Genomic DNA, 24,757 nt, shown 5'->3' with positions numbered 1-24,757 from the left:
CCTTCTTCTCAGATCAGCAGGCTTCTCTTGGCCAACAAAATCATCAGTCCCTTCATCAAACTGAATCTGATGCACTGGTCTTGTGCTAACTCTCGCTGTGGTAGATCTGGCAACTTTCATATCTGATATGATGTCAGTGAAACTGAAATAAGAAAAAGGTCAAGTGTGTTAGAAATTTTAGCTACAGAAGAGTAATAAACTTTCTTAAACATGAGATTCATATCACTTAATTCTTATTTCACTTCTATGCACTAATACTGAACAAAAAGTCATGTTTAAATAAAAAATTATATGTTGCCTATTAACACCATAGACCACTAAGATTGATGTGGGTTTCTCTCTTTTAAAGATATTCTTCAGAAATGTTCATTTAAAACATAATTAAAAGTGTCCCTCATGAAAAACTGTCAAACTTCCACACAAGTGGATATCAATATCTGTATACCTAGCACCTAGATTAAAAACCTATATTAAAGTTGAGATTTAGCCATATTTATTTATTGCCTTGCATTTGTTCAAACACAAATAACGTGCGTGATCATATTGTGCATAAAACCAGCATATTATTTAACAAAAAAAAAAACTTCTCAGAGAAATTGTCTTATTCTATTATTTATTTCTTTATTTTAAATAACATTACTGAATTTACCACTTCTTCTTCAGGGACAAGAAAGAAATTATGTAACTTCTCAAAAGAAGTTTAATCATTCAATTGGTCTTTTAAAACTGAGATCTTACTTAACACACAAGTTTTAAAAGAAATCAAACTGCTAATACTTAGGAGGCATATTTTATATATAAATGAATATATTATGTAATATAACTCAGCACTCACATGAAGCCAGCCTGTTTTGTCATATCAGCATCACTGACATAGCTATTTGATGCACCAACCTAATTTTAGGTCTCGCTCCATCCTTCTGTGCCCTCGAGCCTTCCTCGTGCTGCTGGAGCTGCCTGAGCAGCTCCGACTTGGTCATCTGCTTGTCCAAAGGGAGAGAGTCTGCAACCGCGGAGGCCGCCGCCACCAACTCCGGGCTCAGGGACTCACTTCTGAAAGAGAACATGGAAGACAAATGAGAGAAAAGAGGCATTACTTCAGTGGAAAGTAAAATGATTTCTTGGGAGAAAACTTTTTGTCCTTCAAAAAGTATCATTCAATTCAATTTCTGACAAAATCAAGAATTCTTAACACAGCACTGTAAATCAACTATACTTCACTAAAAATTTTTTAAAAAAAGAATTCTTAAATATTAGGTATTGGTTTTATATAAATGTTAACCATATTGAAAGTTAAAGTTAATGGATCGTTAATGAAGCACAATACTAACTCAGAGCAATAGATTAACGTGGAGGAATGAGGGATCAGCCTCGAAAGTGATAAATTAGTGGATTTTTAAGATAGATGCCATTTTATTTCAAAAACAATACAGACTGCAAGCAAATATAAAAGTGGTTAAACCTGTTTATACAAGCTTTAATCGTAATAGCCTCAAATTGGAAACAACCCAAAGGTCTATCATCAGAACAGATAAACAGCGATATATCCATGCAACGGAACAGTACGCCGCTCACTCCACAACACGTATGAAACTGAATGAAAGAAGCTGGATTTAAAAAAGTATGTACAGTATGATTCCACTTATATCAAGTTCTAGAAGAGGCCAAATTAAGGTGAAAAAAATCAGAACAGTGGCTGCCTCAGGACAGAGGTTACTGATGGAGAAGGTGAAGATGGGAAACGCTCTGCATCTTGGAAAGCGTGTGGGTCACATGGGCACATCAATTTGCCAAAATCCTACAGCTAAGATGTGTACACTTTAATGTATGTAAATTTTACCTGGAAAAAAACCTCATAAAATCATCAAGTGGGAGATGGAAAGTGGGTGAAGGTATAGATGACAAGAATGGCAAGATTTGATAATTATCAAAACTTCATCATATGATTTTGTTTACTTTATGTTTTAAATTTTCCATAAGCTAAAAAAAAAAAAAAAAGCTGTTCTTCAGTAAATTAGGGTAAGTTAGGAGAAAAATATGCCAGATATAAAAAGTTATTTACATTTTTTACATCACTGAAAATTGCCATCTCAATGAGTGGGATCCAAATGACTGTTTTACTATACCTGGCTTTCTATCTTAGGAAATAATGTCTAACATGCAAATCAAAGTTCCTACATCCCTAAAGCTGGGCCTCAAAGAGACTGTCAGAGCCTGGAAACGCTCAAGGAAGCTGAGAGTGAGGGCTGTAGGAAAATCAACGTTACTGGAAGCTGGAGGAAAGGGGGCCTTTGTTTAGCGACATTATTACTTGAAGTAATATGGCAAATGAGAGAGATGCTCAATGAATTGGACGACCTAGCAAGAAGCCTTCCAGACAGAATACTGAAGGTGCCTCCTGCCTTCTTAGTGGCCGATGGTAAAATGTGAGAGGAGAGAGAAGAAAGAACTGTCCCACATAAAGGAGCCAAGACTTGCTGGGATCAAAAATAAAACATTTCTCATTCTTAGCTCCTCCAGATAGCAAATGATGCTAAAATTTAGAAATGGCTTCTGTACAGAGATCAAATCCAGGGCAGCATTAGGAAAACGGTCTAAAGATAAAGCCATGGGCATGACTGTAAAACCCTCTGTTAAGATCTTAGAAAGATTTAAGACGGTGCCTTAGAGTGCCCTTCAGACAAGAATTCTAGGAAACTTAAAGGTGTGGTCCCAGGGCCTCTCACGGGGAGCTCAATGTAGACCAGGACCCTGATTCCCAAACTGTGCCCTAAGGCACCCTGGAGTACCATAGGGAAATGTCAGCCACGTCTGTCAGTGACTGTGTGAACTACTAACTCAAGGTAGTTCACAGTTTTAACATTAGACTACTGCATTCCTTTCAATGCCACCATATCTTTGTGAAGATGGTTCTCCAGCAGTTGCTGTGATTAAAAAGCAAGAACCCTTCAAAAGTCAATATGGAACAGGAAGGAGAGTGGCGGTGTCCAGTCTGACTCCAAGGCTAGGTCATAAAACGATACAAATTCCTAGGGGCTCGTTTTCCCTTGGGACGCTCACCCTTGGAACCCAGCCACCATGCAGTGAGGAAGCCCAGGCCACATATAGGTGGTTCTGTAACAGTCCTGGCTAAGGTGTCAGCTAACAGCCAGCATCAACTGTCAGACCTGAGTGAGCAAACCCACAGATGACTCCAGCTCCCAAACTTCCAAGTCTTCCAGCTGAGGCCCCAGACATCACGGAGCAGAGGTGAGCCTTCTCTACTGTACTCTGTCCAAACTGCTGACCCACAGAATGCGTGGGCATGAAAAAAGGCTGTTTTATGCTGCTGAGTTTGGGGGCAATTGTTATGCATCCATGGTAACTGTATCAACATGGGGGAGGGTGTTCGACATATAATACAAATAAACGAGCTAAAAGCGGGCCATGCGCGGGGCAATGACGACAGCACATCATGAATCAAAGACGATGACTAACCCAATTCTCTGCATCCGGGATTCCTTAAAAAAAAAAAAAGCAGACTGGAGGGGGGTGGGAATCATTAAAAGATACATTTTTAAAGGGGCTTCCCTGGTGGCACAGTGGTTGAGAATCTGCCTGCCAATGCAGTGGACACGGGTTCGAGCCCTGGTCTGGGAGGATCCCACATGCCGCAGAGCGGCTGGGCCCGTGAGCCACAACTACTGAGCCTGCGCGTCTGGAGCCTGTGCTCCGCGACAAGAGAGGCCACGATGGTGAGAGGCCCGCGCACTGCGATGAAGAGTGGCCCCCGCTTGCCGCAACTAGAGAAAGCCCTCGCACAGAAACGAAGACCCAACACAGCCATAAATAAATAAATAAATAATTTTTTTTTAAAAAGATACATTTTTAAAAACTCAAAATAAATGTATCTCATTCACCAATCTTTTGATATAGGATCAAAGCCTCTTCTTGGAACACAGGACCACTGACAGACGTTCCGAGGTATTGATACATCTCTTATATGTATACTACACCCATAGTACATCCTCCAATATTGCCAGTTTTGGTTTCTTTAAAGTGGAAACATGGAGCAAGAATTTAAAACGCTTACAAAGCAGTCTGAGTGCAGAATTTTCCTGGACTCTTACGCTTGTCTCATTCATACCTAATTGGAAAGCAACTTTTAAAATTACCTTTACTGAGTCTTTGCAAAGCAATCAACTCATTTTAACCATTTCATTAATAGTTAATTAAATTGTATAATTATAATAAAAAGCAAAATGAATCATAAACAGGTCTGGAAGCTGGGGAAAAACCCTCACTCTTCATAAGTAATTATAAATGTGTGTCGGAGTATTACCTAATTACGTGTGTATATATTTTTTATTTGTTTTATATTGTTTCTAAAAAGGAGGAGAAGGTACTTAACATGGGCATTTCCTGTTTGAATTAGCTTACTCTCTACCACCCAATTATGCTTTCCAGTGGTAGTTTAGATACAATATGATACAATGTAGAAACCAAGCAGTTCTGTTAAAATGTTAAGTCATTCTGGGAATAGAAATCTATACTATCTGTTTATTCTGCTAAGAGAAGTCAGAGATGGAGATCTTAAAGCCACATTTCTTATTACTTGAATTGACGATGTCACTGGTGTAATCATTATTTATATATCACTAAAACAAAATACTGCCATTTAAACTACAACACAATGCTAAAATATCACCGATTGCACTTAGAATCAGTAAAATATTATACTCTTTTGACAAGCACAAGTAATTACAATACTTTGAGGAAACCAGGTAAGCTGAGAGCCCTGATAATTACTGGTCAAAGGAAGTAATATGAAACAGCTGTAATTAACATGACAAAATTCTATCCTAGGTGGACTTTTTTAAATGAAATTTCAAATAAAGAAGTCCTTCAGAGACACAAAGCAACCTTCAAATCAGGATGTAAATAATTTGTTAATTAACAGCTTAAAGAAGCAATTAAATGCAGTTAATAAGTGATGAATATGTACGAGAATGTGGAATTCTCAATTAGATCACTACTCTTTTCCTCTAGACTCCATACAGATATCCACTTATTTAAATATAGAACAATAACAGTATTTCTCATTTAATTATTAGTCTCTGTGTTTACAAACTAATATTTAGTCTTCATTAACTCTGTATCTCCAAAGTACTTTAATTAAAAATTTTTTTTTCTAAAAGAAAAAGACTGGAGTTTCAAAAATTACTTTCAAAGAAAAACACTCAAATTGCAATTCAATTTACCTCTTTTGGGGCGCATCTTCTGGAGCATTCTGAGGTCTGACAGTTGAAGCCGCCAAACTTTTAAGTTGTCTTCTGTTGGGTGGCTTTGTTGTTTGTACATTTACTGTGCTTAATTCAACTTTCATTCCCTTAAGAATATTTACCAAGTCTTTTTTTGTATTCTCCTTTACACTGTGTTGGCTCTCTGTCTCCTTGGAAATCTCACGGGTTGGAACAGAATGCTCATCTTTTTTGCTACAGATCACGCCGTTAGTGCCAAAATATCTTTGGATATTATTTTTTGTCCTGAAAAGGTTAAAGAAAAAAAGAAAACAAAAAAACACTGCAAAATAGTACAGGGCTCAAAACGCTGCTTCTATGTGTTTAAAATTTTTTCAATTAAACCCTTCCCTTTTGCTTATTACTGTTATCAGCAACTGTAAGGACAGCAATTTAACATTTATTGAACATGTACTATGTGCCTAGTCTTGTGCAACATTTTATGTACATTTTCTAATACCCACATCAACTCCAAAAGGTAGGTATTATCCCCATTTTGCAGATAAGGAAACTGGAAACCAGAGGAGTAACTTAGCCAAGGTCATGTAGCTCAGAGCTCACTAAGGCCTAAGACCCGCTGGTGAGCACAAATGAGTTACAGGTGTGCTGAGATACTGACCACCTGCTCCTTGAAGTGGCTGGGCGAGGAGCAGGGCCGCTGGTGCACCTGTCTGTTACCGCCTCCCATTTATCTCAAGGTTTGGTACAAATATCATTGTCTATGTTCCATGACATTAAAAAAGTTGCAAAACACTGACATGGTTAATAAATTTCAACGTATTATTCTCAAACCCCAAACTGACAGACTGCCGAGTCCTTGCTCTTAACATGATATAAGATCTCTATAAAAAGTCACAATTAAACAATATGAAAATAAAGAAATTGCTATCAGTAAAAAAAAAGGTTACTTTCTTCAAAAAAATTCCTGGGTGTGATTCTAATCTATTCAACTTTCTCATTGAGCTCCATGTCATTTAACTGACCACTATCTGTAAACTAAGCTAAACTGGAACAGAAAAAAAGAATCTTCAGTGGCTAGAGTTGTCATTCTGCTTTCTTCTTCAGATTTATTTGTGAAAAAGAACAACACAAACAATCACATCTATTTCAGACTCATGCAAAAAAAGATTTCCCAATTCTAAGGAACCCAAATATCTAACTTTATTTTGTGGCATTAAGAACCTTTTGATAGTTAATGTTGAAGAATTTTAAAAACTAATGAATGTGTTAGTTTCAGTAAGAGGGTATAAAGTACAAAAAGTCATTTATTAAATATAATGAATATCTACCCTGTGCTGGGCACTATACTAGGCATTGATGATGCCTTAGTAAATAAAAATTTCACGGTGCCTATTTCATGAAGCTAACAGGCTAGAGCACTGTTTCTCAAACTTTAATATGCATGATAACTACCTAAAGGACTTGCTGAAACACAGATTCTTTGGTTCCACCGAGGAACTCTGATTCAGTAGCTTTGGGGAGGAACTCAGAGTCTGCATTTGTAACAAGTTCCCAAGTAATGCTGAGGCTGCCCATCAGAGGCCCACATCTGAGTAGCTATGTTACACATGCCATTTAATCCTTACACTCTTACCGAACAGGTTTTATTATTCCCATATTATAGAAGAAACTGCTGCTCAAAAAGGTTAAATTAGTGGTTCTTAACCTTTAGAGGTTATATGAATCACCTAGGGAGCTGATTTAAAACATGGATTCCTGAGATTCTCAGTTGGTAAGTTTGGAATCAGGCCCAAGGATCTGAATTTAATCAAGACCTCAGGTGATTCTGGTGCAACTGATCTCAAGAACCTGCATCAGACCCTGGGTTAAATAGTATCTCAAGTTCTCAAAGCTAGTAAGTGGTAGTGCCAGATGAGGGACCCTGTAATGAAAGAGAAATGGCTATTTCCAAAAACGCTGAAACAAACTATTTGATCTGCTCATAAAAATGTCAGAGGCTAACACATCAGACACTTAAAAATCGAATGAAAACCAACTGCTTAACCAGAATCCTTATAATCAGTACACAGGGGACTTCCCTGGTGGCGCAGTGGTTAAGAATCCGTCTGCCAATGCAGGGGATACGGGTTCGAGCCCTGGTCCGGGAAGATCCCACATGCCACAGAGCAACTAAGCTAGTGCACCACAACTACTGAGCCTGCGCTCTAGAGCCCGTGAGCCACAACTACTGAAGCCCGTGCACCTAGAGCCTGTGCTCCACAACAAGAGAAGCCACGGCAATGAGAAATCTGTGCACCGCAACGAAGAGTAGCCCCAGCTCGCCGCAACCAGAGAAAGCCTGCGTGTAGCAACAAAGCCATAAATAACGCAGCCATAAATAAATAAATAAATTTATTTAAAAAAAATCAGTACACGGACACATTGTAATATTCAATATGTGGTACCACTGAATTTAGGAAAATGCTCTATTATCTCACATGTGAAAGTTAAATTAATACTAAAGGTATTATAACAGAAAGGTGGCAATCAGGAGAATGAATGACACATATAACCCGTACTTCAATGTTTCCTTCCAAGACTACTCTAGTACTACAGAAAGTAACCTATATTTATACCAGGAAAATCATGTATAAGGAAGTAACTCCATAACACTAAAATAATAAAACTCTAGCCCTAACCTCCCACCTGGGCTTGTTTCCACTGACAGCATCTCATCAGCACTTCACATGCAGCACATCCAAAACCACATTCAAGAGCTTGCCTCTCAGACTGACTTTCCATTTCTCACTCTTCCGTACTGAAGGGGCCTCTTACCATAAATAGCTATTTTTGTATTCTAAAAACTACGACATATTGTAAAAGCCTTCTCAAAGCTGCTCCTCATTCTTCTGTTAACATTAATGGTACCCTAATCCTCCCAAGCAGCCAGCTGAAATCTTTGCTCTGACTGCCCTACCCTTACCTCATCATATATCACATCCTAGCAATTTCACCCGTGAATTCTTTTCCATCCAGCTACTTCTTCCCATCCCCACTGCTCCTAACCTGCTTCAGGGCTGTACTTAACCAAAAGGGCCCCCAACTGATCTGCATGGAATATCTATGCAGGAGAATTAAGTTTTCATAATCATGAGAGTTCTCAGAAAATACATACCAACACCAAGTATGCTGCAAATCTTTTTCTTGCCTGGCTAGCTCCAACCCTTGGGCCCCCTTTAGATTTTATCAGACTTCTTTTCCAGAAAGGATACTCTGAACCTCTCCTGCAATGGTTAGGCATCTCGATTTGCTCACCCAGCAATTACCAGTTCAATGAATTCTGTGGCACTCTGCGCTACCTACACTATCTCGGCGATTACTCCACTATACTTGAATTGCCTATGTGGTGGAACTCTAAGCTCGGCGATGGCAGGACTGTGTTACTCGGGGCTTAACCCCAGGGCTGGCACACGGCAAGCGTTTTCAATAATGAAGGTAAAAATGAAACCATCACAGTCTTGGGAGGCAAAAAAACCCAAAAAACAAAACCATAAAACAAAACAACTTCGCTTTCTGGAACCTGGGTAAAATGAGGGGAGAAGTGGCAAGAGAGATGAGGCACGGTATGTCTTAGAAAGAGCACAGGGCAGCGGACCAGGCCTGTCACCATGACCTTGGGCAAGTCATTTTATCTTTCTGGGATTTCCCTTTGCTCAGATTTAAAGCGACGGCTTCTAAGATCCCGCGGATCATAACACGGACCCCAGGAAGCCGGAGAAAGAGCACTGAATGTGCAGGAGCGGGGACAGGGGTTGCCTGAAGACCTGCGGGGCCAACAGCGCTGCAACGCGGTACCTGACAGTCCCACGCGGAGAAGCGAGTAGCACAACGGCGGCCGCCGATACCTCTGGGCCTGCGGAGCACAAAGGGAGGCGGGAAAGCGGGCGAAGAGGGAGGAGAGCCGAGACCCTCGGAAACATCGCGGAGAAACAAACAGAAGTGGGCACACAGGGGCGACGACGCGTCCTCTGACGAACACGCCCCCCCGCTCCCGCTTCCGTTCCCCAGCCCGACGCGCTCCTCTCGCTTCGTGTGCCGGCGGACAACAGGGGCCGCTAATTGTGTTCCGGGAGCGCCCGCGGCCGAGCCCGCCGTCTCCAGGCGACTCCTCCCCGCCTCGGCGATTCTGGCCCCATCCCAGAGGTGGAGTCAACTGAGGTCAGCAAGCGGGTGGCGCTGGGGACGGGGCCCTGACCCGAGAGCTGAGAGTGGAGGGAGCGATCAACTGTGCAAAATACTGCTGATGGGGCCAGTAAGATGAGGCGCAGAACAGACCCTACCGTGCGGCGTTAGGGGGAGAGGATCCACAGCGTTCGTCATATCCTCAAAATGACCCATGGCCACCAAGGAGGTTAAAAAACAAAATTAACATGGGACATGCTGTCCGATAAATTAGTATTTCTTTTCAGTCTCTGTTTTTGACGGAGAGTCAAAACATGAGGCATATGTTTCATTGATCTAAAATGGCCTTAGAGATTAAAAAAAAAAAAAAACATGCAAGAGAAAGACCTGGCTTTCTCCTGCCCGGTATGAAGGCAGTGAACAGTGGCCCAGAAGAGATGAGGGATTCTCAGATCTGGAAGGGCATGAGCCTACACACCCGGGTGAAAAATGCCGGCTAGTAGGTCACATGGCAACCTCTAGCTTAGAATTCCATACTGTCGGCTGAATATTAGCATCACCATTTTCCCTGCCGCTTCAAAAACGAATCAAAATTGGTGGGGAATTTTTTAAATAAATTTATTTATTTTATTTATTTATTTTTGGCTGCGTTGGGTCTTCATTGCTGCGCGTGGGCTTTCTCTAGTTGTGGTGAGCGGGCGATGCGGTTCTGGGGCTTCTCGTTGAGGTGGCTTCTCGTTGCAGAGCATGGGCTTCAGCAACTGTGGCTCTCGGGCTCTACAGCGCAGGCTCAGTAGTTGTGGTGCACGGGCTTAGTTGCTCCACGGCATGTGGGATCTTCCCGGACCAGGGCTCAAACCCGTGTCCCCTGCCTTGGCAGGTGGATTCTTAACCACTGCGCCACCAGAGAAGCCCTGATGGGGAAATTTTTGTGATGCTGAAAACACAGCTTACGTTGAACAGATCTTGCTAAGATCCACTAGCCCTGGCAGAACTTTTGTGACAATGCTAAACACAGTATACTCAAGGATGCTTTCCTTTTTTTTTTTTTTTCTGCCTACAAGAAATGCACTCTATTTGGGGGTGGGGGCTGTTTGTTTTTCCTCCAGTTTTGTTGAGATATAATTGACAACGAGCACTGTGTAAGTTTAAGGTGTGCAGCATAATGATTTGACTTGCATACATCATGAAATGATTACCACAATAAGGATAATTAATAGAGTAGCTCTAACTGGCCGCAAATTAAACCACAAGAGAACTTCAATACATTCTGAGAAAAATAAGAATAGATCTGTCCTTTGAAAAACCGTAACTTGTGCAATTGTCCAGAGCAATCATTTATGAAAGTGACAAAAACGTAGTCTAAAAGAAAATGTTTTTCCTCCTCCTTCTTTTCTGGCGTTGATTCACCAGTCATTTTCTTCCCAGTGCCCCCTTGAAGTGCACTTTCTAGAGCAATGTGCCTTGGGCAAGGGGCAGCAAATCAACTGAAATAGGTCCAGACATACATCAGTGACTTTGTCCTAAATATCTCATGAAATTCTACACTAACTGACTCCATAAGCTTGCCATGAAAATGAAAAAAACAAAATCATTCTATGTCCCAGTTATCGATTGCTACATAACAGACCACCCCTAAAGCTTAATTAAATGGCTTAAAACAACAATTTATTATCTCTCATGGCTCTCTGGTTGACTGGGCTCAGCTGGGTGGTTCCTGCTTGGTGTCTCTCATGTGGTTGCAGTCAGATAGCAGCTAGTCTGGACTGGATGTCCAACATGGCTTTTTCATTCACATATTTGATGGCTTAGCTGGAATGGCTAGAAGAAACGGGTTGGCTGGGCAACTCTCTCTCTCTCTCTCTTTCCACATGGCCTCTGAGAGATAGCAGAATATGCCAGCCCAAAATATGCCTCTTTGGTATAAAGATTATTTTGAGCTGTAAGCATTTGAGAAGAAGCAAACACAAAATAACCTCTCTGCCTTCCCTCTGTTTGCCCAAAAGCAGGACATAAATTTGTAAAGATGTCCCCACCCTCCTCTACCAGGAAGAACAAAAATTAATCACTGAAAACAACTCTAGACGCTTGTCAGCCCAGAGATGACACGAAAGGAATCCACATAACCAACTTTACTCACTAACCTCTAACTTCTGTTAGTTCCCCCATATATTTGCCTTCTCACAATCTGCTGCCCTATAAACTCAAAGTCTTTCGCTTTGGTTTCATCCGTCTCTAAAAAATATACTGCTTTTTTGTTAAGATGCTCTATAACCCTGAGTTATAACCACTCATTTCTGAGTGCTCCCATGTGTGTGCATGATGCATGTGTTAATAAACTTCTATTTGTTTTTCTCTTGTTAACCTCTCTTTTGTCAGTCTAATTTACAGAGACCCAGCCAATGAACCTACAGTGGGTAAATGGAAAAGAGATCCTTTTCCTTCCCTACACCTCTCTACATGGCTAGCTTGGGCTTCCTCACAGCATGGCACCTTAGGGTATTTGAATTTCTTACATGCAAGCTGGCTTGCCTTGCTGTGAGGGTTCCACAGACACAGGCTAAAGCTGCACAGCTTTTTATGACCTAGCGTTGGAAGTCACATAACATCACTTCTATGACATTCTATTGGTAAAAAAAATGAGTCACAGGGCCAGCCCAGATTCTAAGGGAGGGAACTACGTTTCCCTTCAGATTCCAGAAGTAGGGACTTCCCTGGTGGTCCAGTGGTAAAGAATCCGCCTTACAATGCAGGGGACTTGGGTTCGATCCCTGGTCAGTGAACTAAGATCCCACATGCTGCGGGGCCACAAGTACTGAGCTCGTGCACCTCACCTAGAGCCCGCCCGCCGCAAGCTACAGAGCCCATGCGCTCTGGACCCTGCGCGCCACAACTAGAGAAGAGAAAACCCACACACCACAACTAGAGAGAAGCCCGCGCACTGCAACGAAGATCCCACGCGCCTCAACGAAGATTGCACATGCCGCAACTAAGACCCGATGCAGCCATAAATAAATAAATAAGAAATAAATCTTAAAAAAAAAAACAAATTCCAGGAGGAGTGGCTCATTGGGACCATCTTTGGAGACTTGCTACCATCACATCTTTTTTTTTTTTTTTAATGTTCTTAGCAGCATTGTTCTTAATAGCCAAAACTGGAAACAACCCAAAAGTCCACCAACAGTAGAATGGATAAATAAAATGCGGTATACACAATAGAGTATTATATAGCAATGAGAATAAGTAAACTGCAGTTATACACAGTAACATAAATCATTACAGTAAATGAAAATAAGCAAGCCACTAAAATTCCTATAGTATGATTACACTTACATAAAAGTCAAAAACAGGTAAGATCAAATAATACTGTTCAGATATGCACACATAGTGGTAAAATTCTAAAGGAAAAGGAAAAGAATTGGGGAGTTGGAGAGGTTATAAGTGGGGTGGGACACACAGGAGAGCGGGTAACTGTCTTTTCCTTGAGCTGGTGATGAGTGCATGGATTTGTGTTTATAGTAATTATTTAAACCATAATTTCAGCTTCATGGACTCTCCTGGTCACATGTTATGTTTCATAATGAAAACAATATTTAAAAAGAAGAGGAACAAGGAGTAATAGGAAGAGGAAAGAAGAGAAGGAAGAAGAAGGAGAAGAAGGAGGTGGAAGTAGAGATGGAGGTGAAAGAGGAGAAGGAGGGCTACCACCACATCTTGGCAAACTTTTAATTAAGCCCATTCACTTTATCAGTCTATTCTGCCAGGGTTCTTTTTTTCCATTTCCAACCATCTTGATGGTCTTTTAAAAAGTTCATATTTCAATTTATATAAAATTTTGCACCCTCCCAGCACATAGATGTGTTCGCCAACTCCAAAGCTTCTGCAGAAAACAATTTTGGTTGATGCTAAATTATCGAGAAGGCTAGTAAACACTGTCCTTTATAAGATTTCAAATGGGACACACCTGGAGAGCACCAAAGCCAACTTTCTTCAGCAATTACTACTCCTGGACCTAACAGTGAACTTTCATCAGTCAACCCTTATCAGATAGTCCAGGGAGAATATATTGCTGTTGTTTTTAAGAACTGTAATATATTTCTACATGCAGGTGCTAAAGAAAATGAAATGAAAGAATTTTTTAAAATCAGGAGAATATTGATTCCAGTCAATTCATGGTGCAGCAGACCTCTGGAATGTATGATTCAAAGGCGGAAATCTAAGTAAAAGGAATATTGATATTGCATCAATTGTGTTGTAAAGCAATATGTGCACGTAGCATTCGATATTGAGAAGAGTTTTTCAAATGTTCTGATTATAGTACATCCTTGGGTGAGGCGAGCCTGAGAGTTTAGGAGGGGTCATATCCTGACACATAGATAGGCATTCTTGGCTCTCTGCAGCAGAATGGGCAGACAGGAAGGACCAGCTCTGAGAATTAGACCTGCCCTCGGGTGTCACCAGATACAAAGGGAAAGGGTTGGGCCAGCTGCCAGAATACAGTGGTTGAAGCCTGTGCTGATAGCCACCTAGAGTCCAGTGTGATAGTTGTATTATTGCCATGTAACACACACACACACACACACACACACACATCCACTCAAATGATATATACTACTCTAATTCCAAAGCACTCCATGAATAAATGATCATTTGAAATTTGTTAGCTAATGGGTTAGAAGTGGGATTCAATGACTGGTGGTTCACTAAACTGTAAAACTGTTATGCATAGTATTAATAATTATATGGAAATATTGAAAACAGGCTAAGTTATACAATGTTACAAAAGAGCAACAAAGATATCAAAATAGCAGTTTAGCTTAATGGTACAAGCAATTTCACTTCATCTTCATGAACTTCCTTCCCATACTATCTAATCTATCCCAGTTTCATTTCCTACATTATTTAATTACTATGCTAGGGACTTCCCTGGTGGTCCAGTGGTCCAGTGGACTCCGCACTTCCACTGCAGGGGGCCCGGGTTCGATCCCTGGTAGGGGAAATAAGATCCCACAAGCTGCAAAGCACGGCCAAAAGAAAAAAGTTTTAAACAAAAATTACTATGCTAATTCTATGAAACACCCTACATCTGAGTAAATAATACATCTGGGAAATATCTAAATGAATAACGCACCTAGAAAGATACAGGAAAAGTTAGAACTATTCTGCTAATCTGACATTTGCTGCCAATCTGCTCATGCTAGTGGACCACAATAGGACAAATAGAGAAGCCACTTCTCCCCAGTGCCAGGAGAGTGGAACACAAATGTCACAGCACAGATGAGTTTTACAGGTACTGTGACTACTTGCTCACGCATCCATCAAAATGTTTGCTAATTGTCTTTTTTTTTTTTTATTTACTTATTATTTATTTTTGGCTGTGTTGGGTCCTCGTTTCTGTGCGAGGGCTTTCTCTAGTTGCAGCAAGCGGGGGCCACTCTTCATCGCGATGCGCGGGCCTCTCACTATCGCGGCCTCTCTTGTTGCGGGGCACAGACTCCAGACGCGCAGGCTCAGTAGCTGCGGCTCACGGGCCCAGTTGCTCCGCAGCATGTGGGATCTTCCCAGACCAGGGCTCGAACCCGCGTCCCCTGCATTGGCAGGCAGATTCTCAACCACTGCGCCACCAGGGAAGCCCTTGCTAATTGTCTTATTCTACTTTACATTAGACTTGCTCTGTCTGCATATACTTCATATGCAATCAAATTTAATCTACATTATGAATTGCTTTTCAATCACTAGCATCGCCTGTATATGTGACTTCATTTTCCAATAAATATGTTGCTTTGTTGTCTATTATATACTAGTTTACATTGATACCAATATATTTATTTTTAGCTATACAATTTTCTATTTTATTTTCAGGGTTGGTAGACATTGTTTTTTTTTTCCGTTATGGTTTATTACAGATATTGAATACAGTTCCCTGTGCTATAAAGTAGGACTTTGTTGTTTACCTATTTTATATGTAGGTAGACATTGTTGAATATCCAGGATTTATGATTTAATATGTCCATTTCATAGAATCAGTATACTTTATGTGATGCGCAAAATAATCCTTCTTCCCTAAAATCAACTTTTTTTTTTTTTAATTTTATTTATTTATTTATTTATTTATTTATTTATTTTTGGCTGTGTTGGGTCTTTGTTTCTGTGCGAGGGCTTTCTCCAGTTGCGGCAAGCGGGGGCCACTCTTCATCGCAGTGCGCTGGCCTCTCACTATCGCGGCCTCTCTTGTTGCGGAGCACAGGCTCCAGACGCGCAGGCTCAGTAATTGTGGCGCACGGGCTTAGTTGCTCCGCGGCATGTGGGATCTTCCCAGACCAGGGCTCGAACCCGCGTCCCTTGCATTAGCAGGCAGACTCTCAACCACTGCGCCACCAGGGAAGCCCCCTAAAATCAACTTTAAATCAATTTTCAATGCGTCTATGTAAAAGAGTACAAAAAAGTAAAACTTTTCCAACAAAATTGGGAGGTGTCATATATATCTGCAGTGTAGTAATTAATGATAATAACCAGATTAACTGCCATATTGAGCACTAAACAATTTATATCTGTTATCTCACTTAATTTTCTTTTTTTAAAAATTTATTTTATTGGGGCTTCCCTGGTGGCGCAGTGGTTGAGAATCTGCCTGCCAATGCAAGGGACACGGGTTCGAGCCCTGGTCTGGGAAGATCCCACATGCCGCGGAGCAACTAGGCCCGTGAGCCACAGCTACTGAGCCTGCGCGTCTGGAGCCTGTGCTCCGCAACAAGAGAGGCCACGATAGTGAGAGGCCCACGCACCGCGATGAAGAGTGGCCCCGGTTGCCGCAACTGGAGAAAGCCCTCGCACAGAAACGAAGATCCAACACAGCCAAAAAAATAAATAAAATAATAATTAAAGGTGCTAATAATTTGAAAAAAAAAAAAAATTTATTTTATTGAAATATAGCTGATTTACAACGTTGTGTTAATTTCTGCTGTACAGCAAAGTGATTCAGTTATAGGTTTATATACATTCTTTTTCATTTTCTTTTCCATTATGGTTTATCACAGGATATTGAATATAGTTTCCTGTGCTATACAGTAGGACCTTGTTGCTTATCCATCCTGTATATAGTTTGCATCTACTAATCCCAAACTCCCAATCCATCCCTCCCTCATCCCTACCTCCCCCTTGAAAACCACAAGTCCGTTCTCTCTGTCTCTCAAATTTCTGAATAACATCAGGATGATCCGATGCAGGGTAATTGTGTGTCACAGCAGATGATGATATCATGTAACAAGGAGTCCAAGAATTTGAAATATTTGAAAATCCAACTAGCCAGGCCGCCAGAGGCACTGAGGTTTGTTCTTTGTGAAATAAGCCTGCAGAATAAACCCACTTATCCAGCAGTTTTAGCTAACCATTTCAATATACTTGTGACCCCACTCACAAAAGTGTTAAATTATTACGGGCATCTTTCAAAGGCAGTGTACCAGCTAAAGGCACAGAAGGAGGTAGAGAATGAGGCTGGACGGCTCAGCTGGGGTGAAGCCTGTCCCGAGGTTTCCTGGTCTGGGTGGGCCATGGCTGTGTGGGGCAGAGCGTTAGATGGAGTATTTGTCTTTTTTCAGAGGTGGAGTAAGAGTGTCTCCACACCTTCCACAGTGGGAAATTTTTATCTTCTCCCTGTATATACATATATTCCCAGCTACTCTAGTTTATAAACCAGGGCAAACTAGAGTATCAAACACAGCCTAAAATAGATGAATATATATGTGTACCTATATAAAATAAATAGAGATATATGGGATCAGCATAAACATGTAGTTCTTGTTATGTGAAAATAAGGTTTCAGTCCCCTTGGAATACAAAAATGAGTAAGAATTAATTCCTGCTTCAAGGGGCTGGTGATCTGGGCGGGATCGCAGGTAGGTTAGCAGGTGGTGTGACAAGACACAGAAGGCAACGGTGCAAAGTGACACAGGCACAGGCTCCTGGGGGGCCCAGGTGGAGAAGCCTCCCCGATGACGTGAGTCTTTTCACAAGACTCAAAACTCTTTTCAGTGCTCAAAGCCAAGGACAAGGTAAGGGGGGAGGGGGCTTTGAGACACGCCGTGGCAGCGTTTATGAAAGATGAGATGGAAAAGGAAGTGGTTTTGTGCCCTTCAAATTAGACGTCTAGATGCTTGCTTTTTCCCTCTCTTGTGTAAAATGACTCATTCTCAGTATATTTATATATAAAATTGCTTTGGACTTTTAAGTTTATCAAAGACCAGGATCATATGCTAACGTGTATTGCCCAGCAGAAGACAGAGAATAATGGTGAAACAGCGCTTAGCAAGTGATCTCTGGAGATGACAGAGATGTTTCCAGGCAAAACTGTCCTCGGGCCATGTTCTGAAGTGTCTGAAAGTTCCCCGGTTGCCCCATCCCCACACCTTTTCATACTCATCCTCTCCAGGCGCCCTTCTCTCTGCTGCCCTCGGGCTTCTCCGAGCCGCCCTGTTTTGGACCTCAGCCGGGCCTGGCACCCTGGCCAAAGGCTCCTCTGCAAACGAGCCTTCCCTTCCCAGCTCCTGTCTGTCAGACTCCCTCTCTCCCATCCATCCACTGGGAGGACTGGCCGTATCATTTAACTAACTAACAGTAATATATGAAAGCCCAAATTACTGCCTTATTATGCGAGCTATCGCAAGAAAATATAATTTTTAAAAGAAGATGTTTCAAGTTCCAATAAGCAAAGGCTGTAGCTTCAGCTGAGATTGTTTTCTCTTTGCTTTCCTGGCCCTCTCAACTTGTGCCCTCGGGGAAACTGCTTCTCTGCCTGAGTTAATGTGCTCTGACCCTTGGAGACATTTGTAACGTTCAGGTGCCCTCTGGTGGCGAGAATAATCTCATGTTACATAAAACATGTATACCGTGTGTGTGTGTGTGTGTGTGTGTGTGTGTGTGTGGTGTGTCTGTGTGCACGCACATGCGCACACTTCCACCAGAAGACTACAGTGATCAGAGCCTGTGCTGGGGGTCCCATCATCCCTCTTCCCACCATCTAGACCCCAAGTCCAGGCCCTCATTGTCTTGGGCCTTGACTGCTTCACTAGTCACCTGCCTAGTCCCCTTCCCCTCATTCTCACTCTCCTACAATTTCTTCTCTACCCAACCAGCAAAGTGATCCTTAATAACTTAATTTAGGCCATTTTTTCCACCCATTTAAAATCTTGAAGTCTCCCCCTTGCACTTAGAATTTTTTCCCCCAGAGGGCAAGATTTCACTTTATCACTACATCAAATCTCACAAAATAAACCCAACACAGTCAGAAACACTGAGCAGATAAAGTGCCAATCAAAAGATATTTCCATTACACAAGAGTGAGAGCAGCCAACATAAGAAGCAATCTATTCCACAGACACTGTGAAGTAAGGAAGAGAAAATCTTACCAGGTGGGGTCTGTGCAGGGCAAGGAAATAGGCATAAATGTGGTAAATGACCAGCCCTAGCCTACTGCGCCGACCTCCTTCCCTACCTCTCTGTACCCCTTGCTCACTGCACCCCAGTAACTTGGGCCCTCTTCCTGTTCTCTGTAGAGCCTTGCTTCAGGACTGTTAGCTTTGGCATGAAATACTCTTGTGCCTGGAATATTCTTCTCAAAGATTGTTCCGTGATTGGCTCCTTCACATCTTCTTGACTTAGCTCACCAGTCCCTTTGTCAGTCACTTTCACATCTAGTGAAGGCAACCTGCTGGATCCATCACGTGGCCCTAGCACTCATCACTACCTGAAATGATTTTCCATTCACTCAACACATTCATTGAATGCCTGCAGGGGGCGCTATCTCATGCACTCGAGATACATCAGGGTACAAACAGACCAGCACCCTGCCTCGCAGAGTTTACAGATCTTGTCAATCCTGTTTTTTACTTATTTACATTAGCCTCCCCGACTAGGATATGGAAGCAGGGACCTTGGTCAGCCTTGTTAACTGCTTTATCCCCAGAGCCTAGAACAGTGCCTGGTACACCATTTATGGTCAATCATTATTTGTTGAATGAATAAGCAAACGTTTCTATTTTTTTATTAGGGTATACAAAACAACATGTTAAATTCCTATCATTGTGATAAAATTAATTCATTTACTGTAAAAATGAGGCAAACAAGAAACCTAATTATCAATTATTCCAGTGATTGATAACAATAGTTAGCATTTATGGACCACTTACTATGTGTCAGTCACTGTACTAAGTGTTTTATATGTATTATCTCATCTTCACAAAATTCCATGACACAGGTAATACCATTCTCCCTGGGTTTTTTTTTTTTTTAATTTTATATATTTATTTAGGCTGCGTTGGGTCTTCATTGCTGCATGCGGGTTTTCTCTAGTTGTGGAGAGCGGGGGCTACTCTTCGTTGCGGTGCGCGGGCTTCTCATTGTGGTGGCTTCTCTTGTTGCGGAGCATGGGCTCTAGGTGCGCGGGCTTCAGTAGTTGTGGCACGCAGGCTCAGTAGTTGTGGCGCATGGGCTTAGTTGCTCTGCAGCATGTGGGATCTTCCTGGACCAGGGCTCGAACCTGTATCCCCTGCATTGGCAGGCAGGTTCTTAACCACTGTGCCACTAGGGAAGCCCCATTCTCCCCTCTTTAAGATGAGGAATTTGAGGCTTAAAGAAGTTGCCCAGCATCACAAAGCCATCAAATGGGAGGACAGGACAGTCCAATTCCAGAGTCCATGCTTTCAACCTCCTCTGTGTGCTACCTCTCCACACATCCACATTCACATGAAGAATGTCTACTTTACTCAATGGCTCCCTTTCCCACCCTCTGAATAAACTCAACACTCTTAGCTGGGCACGTGGGACCCTTACAGAGCAGCCCTGCTCCTGTTCCCCTCACCTCCTACTCTGCCCTGAAGCATCAAGGCTCCCAGACTTTTCCGTGCTGCTTTCCCCTCCTTGCAATTGTATGGTTTGTTCCCTCCTTTGAAACTCCTACTCATAACTCCTACTAATACTTCAAAACTCAGCTATCACTTTCTCCAGATGCCCTTCCTGGTTTCCTGGGCTGGGTTATGTGCCCTTTCTCTGTTGCTCGCCAGCACCTTTGACATGCCTCTATAATTCTCAGTAAACTGTCTTCCCTCCCCGCAGTAGAAGCTACTTGGGAGATGAAGCTTTGCTTTTCATCTCCAGATTTCCAGAGCTTAGCACAAAGCTTGGAAGAGAGGTGTTGAATAATGCTTTGAATAATGGATTTTTATTTGGGGATTAGTTGAATGCCATGCTTTAGTATTTTACACACAGTGAGGAAAGGATCCTATGAGAAAGAGAGGGTTAGAATGTGGCACGTGCAAGTCTTCATTGGTGAGACCACATGGAGCGTAAAAATGGCGGGCTGAGAGGCACAGGCATGGGCGGCGTGGTACTTAACGCAACAGTTGGTAGAACTGAATCTCTCTCTTTATTCTCACCCCAGTGGAAGAACAGATACTGGGATTTCCCCCTCAGGCCTCTGACTCCAGAGCCTGTGCTAATCTCTAGGCCATGTTGCCTCAAATATACTGGGTCTTCCAAAGAATGGATGTATCCCTTTATTTGTGTATCCTTTCAGTGGTTATATCTGTCTGTGTTTGCAAAGAATAATCAATTTTCTAAAAGCACATTTTTTTTTTTTGGCTGCACCACATGGCTGGTGGGACCTTAGTTCCCACAGAGATTGAACCTGTGCCCCCTGCAGTGGAAGCACAAAGTCCTAACCACTGGAGCGCCAGGGAATTCCCTAAAAGCACTTTTAAAATGTTCATAAACAGCTAATTGCCTAATGATGGGTGCACTGACTTAATTTACTCAAGTTTACACAACTACTAATAGTAGAGCAATTTGCCTCTAGATACTCTTCTCTAAACCACTGGCCTATCTTGTCTTAAAACAACTCAGCCATTCAATCATTTGTTCTACAAATACGTATTGAGCTCTACAACATGCCAGCTATTGCTCTAGGTCAGCAATGTTCAATAAAATTTTGGTGGTGATGAAATAGCCTGTATCTGTCCTGACCAATATGGTAGCCACTAGCCACAGGTGGCTCTTGAGCACCTCCATGTGGCTAGTACAACTGAAGCACTGAGTTTTAAATTTTACTTCATTGTAATTAAGTAGTCACATGTAACGAGGGGCTACCAAAATGGACAGTATAATTCTAGATGCTAGGGAAACATCAGTTAGAAACAAAGATTCTTGCTCTTGAGGAGTTTACATTTTTGGGATGAAGGTAGAGGTGAGAGAGGAAGAGAAACAGTAATAAAACATAATAAATAAGTAAAATATATAGCACATAATGTGCTACAGAAAATGAAATGTGCAGCAGAGGAAGGAGGGCCTGGGTTGCATTTTAAGATAGGGTGGTCAGGACTTCCCTGGTGGCACAGTGGTTGAGAACCTGCCTGCCAATGCAGGGGACACGGGTTCGAGCCCTGGTCCGGGAAGACCCCACATGCCGCGGAGCAACCAAGCCCATGCGCCACAACTACTGAGCCTGCGCTCTAGAGCCCACGAGCCATAACTACTGAGCCCGTGTGCCACAACTACGGAAGCCCACGCACCTAGAGCCCGTGCTCCACAACAAGAGAAGCCACCGCAATGAGAAGCCCGCGCACCGCAATGAAGAGTAGCCCCCGCTCGCGGCAACTAGAGAAAGCCTGCGCACACCAACAAAGACCCAACGCAGCCAAAAATAAAAAATAAATAAATAAAAATTTTTAAAAATAAAATAGGGTGGTCAGGTTAATCTCAGAACTTTTGGATCCTTTGGTTATGATAATTCAGTCCAATCCAATTTCACCTCCAATTTCTCTCCTCCGCCCCTTCCTCTCAAGCTCCTCAAGGATGGGGCAGGAAGGGGATAGAAACGGCAGGCTTGCCTTTGTTGTTGTTGGTGTTCTTAATTCTAATTCATTTGTGATTCTATTTAAATGTAACTATTTAGACATATAGTTAGTATACGAAGCAAAGGGATGCTTCCTAAGGGATGGTGTGCAGGGTCGGCCCCGCCCTCTCCACGGTGAAGCACCTCCTCAGAGAAGGGCAGCCATGCTTCCTGCTGCTGCTGTTAGCGCACCCCCAAATGCCCTCTCCTGGTGGGGTACCACCTCCTTTGGCTCCCTGGGCAGTCCTGCGTCTCTTCCCCTTCCTGTACCATTCTCCTTCATGGGGAATCATGGGAACCACTGAGAACCCTGCTACCCTTCACCAGGCCACTGTTCCTTCAAACCAGCTGGCCAAGCCTCCCCACCTTCAGAATCTCTCTGTGAGAAATAGACACCAGTCCTCATGTTCATGAGACCCCTGTACACCAGCTGTCCCAAGACAAGCTCTTCCAAGACCCCCTCACCATGCTCAGCTCTGCTTGGACAGTAAGTGCACTAGTGGCCAGCTGGGGAGAAAGCTAAGTGGATTCCTTTCAATGTCCTGGTGACCCAAATGATTTTGTGACGGGGAGGAAGGAATAGGCTTCTCGACACAAGCCCTGCACCCTCCCTGCCCCCTCTCCCCCAGGTGGCCTGTGATTCATGACTAACCTCTCCCCTCACCCACTTAATCAATTCCTCTCCCAGTGATGGAAGAGGAGGCTGGGATGGCAGAGCTTGGGCAAGGAGGGTCGGGCTGATGGATGAGGAAGCAGCAGGTCTGACACCTCGAGCTTAACCCTACAAGGAGGCGCTATTAGCCCCTTGTGGTGGCTTTCTCTGGAATGCCCTTCCCCTAAGCATTGACTCTTAGCATCAGTTTGGACAAGAAAAATCCTACCCAGCACCCCGTCATATTTTTGGTGTTAAATCACACGTGTAATTTTTAACCCTGTATTAAATGATCAAGGGGGGGAGGTGGGATGAATTGGGAGATTGGGATTGACATATATACACCACTATGTATAAAATAGATAACTCATGAGAACCTGCTGTGTAGCACAGGGAACTCTACTCAATGATCTCTGGTGACCTAAATGGGAAGGAAATCTAAAAAAGAGTAGATAGGGACTTCCCTGGTGGTCAGTGGTTAAGACTCTGTGCTCCCAATGCAGGGGCCCAGGTTTGATGCCTGGTCAGGGAACTAGATCCCACACCCCACAACTAAAGATCTCTCATGAGGCAATGAAGATCCCCGCGTGCTGCAACTAAGACCCGGCACAGCCAAATAAATAAATATATATATATATATTTTTTTTAAAATAAAAAATAAAGAAATAAAAAAGAGTGGATATATGAACATAAATAAATAAATAATCAATATACACAACCTTCTGGGCGTACAATATACAGCTTTCCTTCTTTGGTTGTTTTGTTTGGCTCATAGAAGGGGATTCTCCGCAAGAGAATAGAGACAAACTTCAAATCTCCCACTGACCACAGTGAACAAAATATTGGGTGGGCCAAAAAAAAGTGCCTTCGGTTTTTTACGTAAAAAGACACATTTTTCATTTTCACCAAGAACTTTATTGAACAACGTATTCACCCTTTTGTTCCACTACCTTCTGCCATTTTTCAGGCAACTTCATAATTCCATCTTCTGAAAACTTTTTTGAGCAAAGAACTGTTCCAGGTGCCTTTTACAGTCTTCCAGGGAATTGAAATTTTTTCCATTAAGAGAATTTTGTAAAGGCTGAAATAAATGGAAATCTGAAGGTGCAGTGTCTGGTGAATACAGAGAATGAATCAGAACTTCCCAGCCAGCCAAGCTGTAACAGTTTTTGCATGCTTATCAAAGAAACGTGTGGTCTTGCGTTATCCTGGTGGAAGATCACGAGTTTTCTGTTGACTAATTCCGGATGCTTTTCGTCAAGTGCTGCTCTCAATTGGTCTAATAGGGAGCAGGACTTGTTGGAATTAATCGTTTGGTATTCTGGAAGAAACTCATAATAGAGAACTCCCTTCCAATCCCACCATGTACAAAGTATCACCTTCTTTGGATGAAGACCAGCCTTTGGTGTGGTTGGTGGTAGTTCATTTCGCTTGCCCCACGATCTCTTCCATTCCACATTGTTGTACAGTATCCACTTTTCATCGCCCGTCACAATTTGTTTTAAAAATGGAACATTTTCCTTACGTTTGAGTAGAGAATCGCATGCAGAAATATGGTTAAGAAGGTGTTTTTCACTGAACTTATTGGAACCCAAACATCAAAGTGATTCACATAACCAAGGTGGTGCAAATGATTTTCAACGCTTGATTTGGATATTTTGAGTATGTCAGCTAGCTCCCACGTGGTATAACGTTGATTGTTCTCAATTATTGTTTCAGTTTGATCGCCATCAACTTCAACTGGTCTACCCAACTACGGAGCATCGTCCAGCGACAAATCTCCAGCATGAAACTTCACAAACCACTTTTGACACGTTCGAT

The 24,757-nt window shown here is 42.4% G+C and overlaps 1 protein-coding gene across 4 annotated transcripts in view; it reads right to left on the bottom strand.

Annotated features, from left to right (window-relative positions):
• Positions 1 to 9,334, bottom strand: part of MRPS31 (mitochondrial ribosomal protein S31) — a 29,938-nt gene extending 20,604 nt beyond the window's left edge. For 2 of the 4 annotated variants that reach the window (XM_007193678.3, XM_057533213.1), the window contains exons 1-4: positions 9,075 to 9,332; positions 5,241 to 5,525; positions 895 to 1,053; positions 2 to 142 (exon numbers count right to left, since the gene is read on the bottom strand). In XM_007193678.3, the coding sequence (XP_007193740.2) occupies positions 2 to 142; positions 895 to 1,053; positions 5,241 to 5,525; positions 9,075 to 9,199 (710 nt within the window). In that variant the 5' untranslated portion in view covers positions 9,200 to 9,332. Of the gene's footprint in view, position 1; positions 143 to 894; positions 1,054 to 5,240; positions 5,526 to 9,074 lie in introns of all 4 variants that reach the window. The other 2 variants (XM_007193679.3, XM_007193680.3) reach the window with 2 other exon arrangements.
• Positions 9,335 to 24,757: the final 15,423 nt, after the last annotated feature.

This window comes from Balaenoptera acutorostrata, chromosome 18, assembly GCF_949987535.1.
Source record: "Balaenoptera acutorostrata chromosome 18, mBalAcu1.1, whole genome shotgun sequence".
NCBI lineage: Eukaryota > Metazoa > Chordata > Mammalia > Artiodactyla > Balaenopteridae > Balaenoptera > Balaenoptera acutorostrata.
The sequence above is the reverse complement of the archived record's forward strand: the minus strand, read 5'-3'. Positions and strand labels throughout refer to the sequence as shown.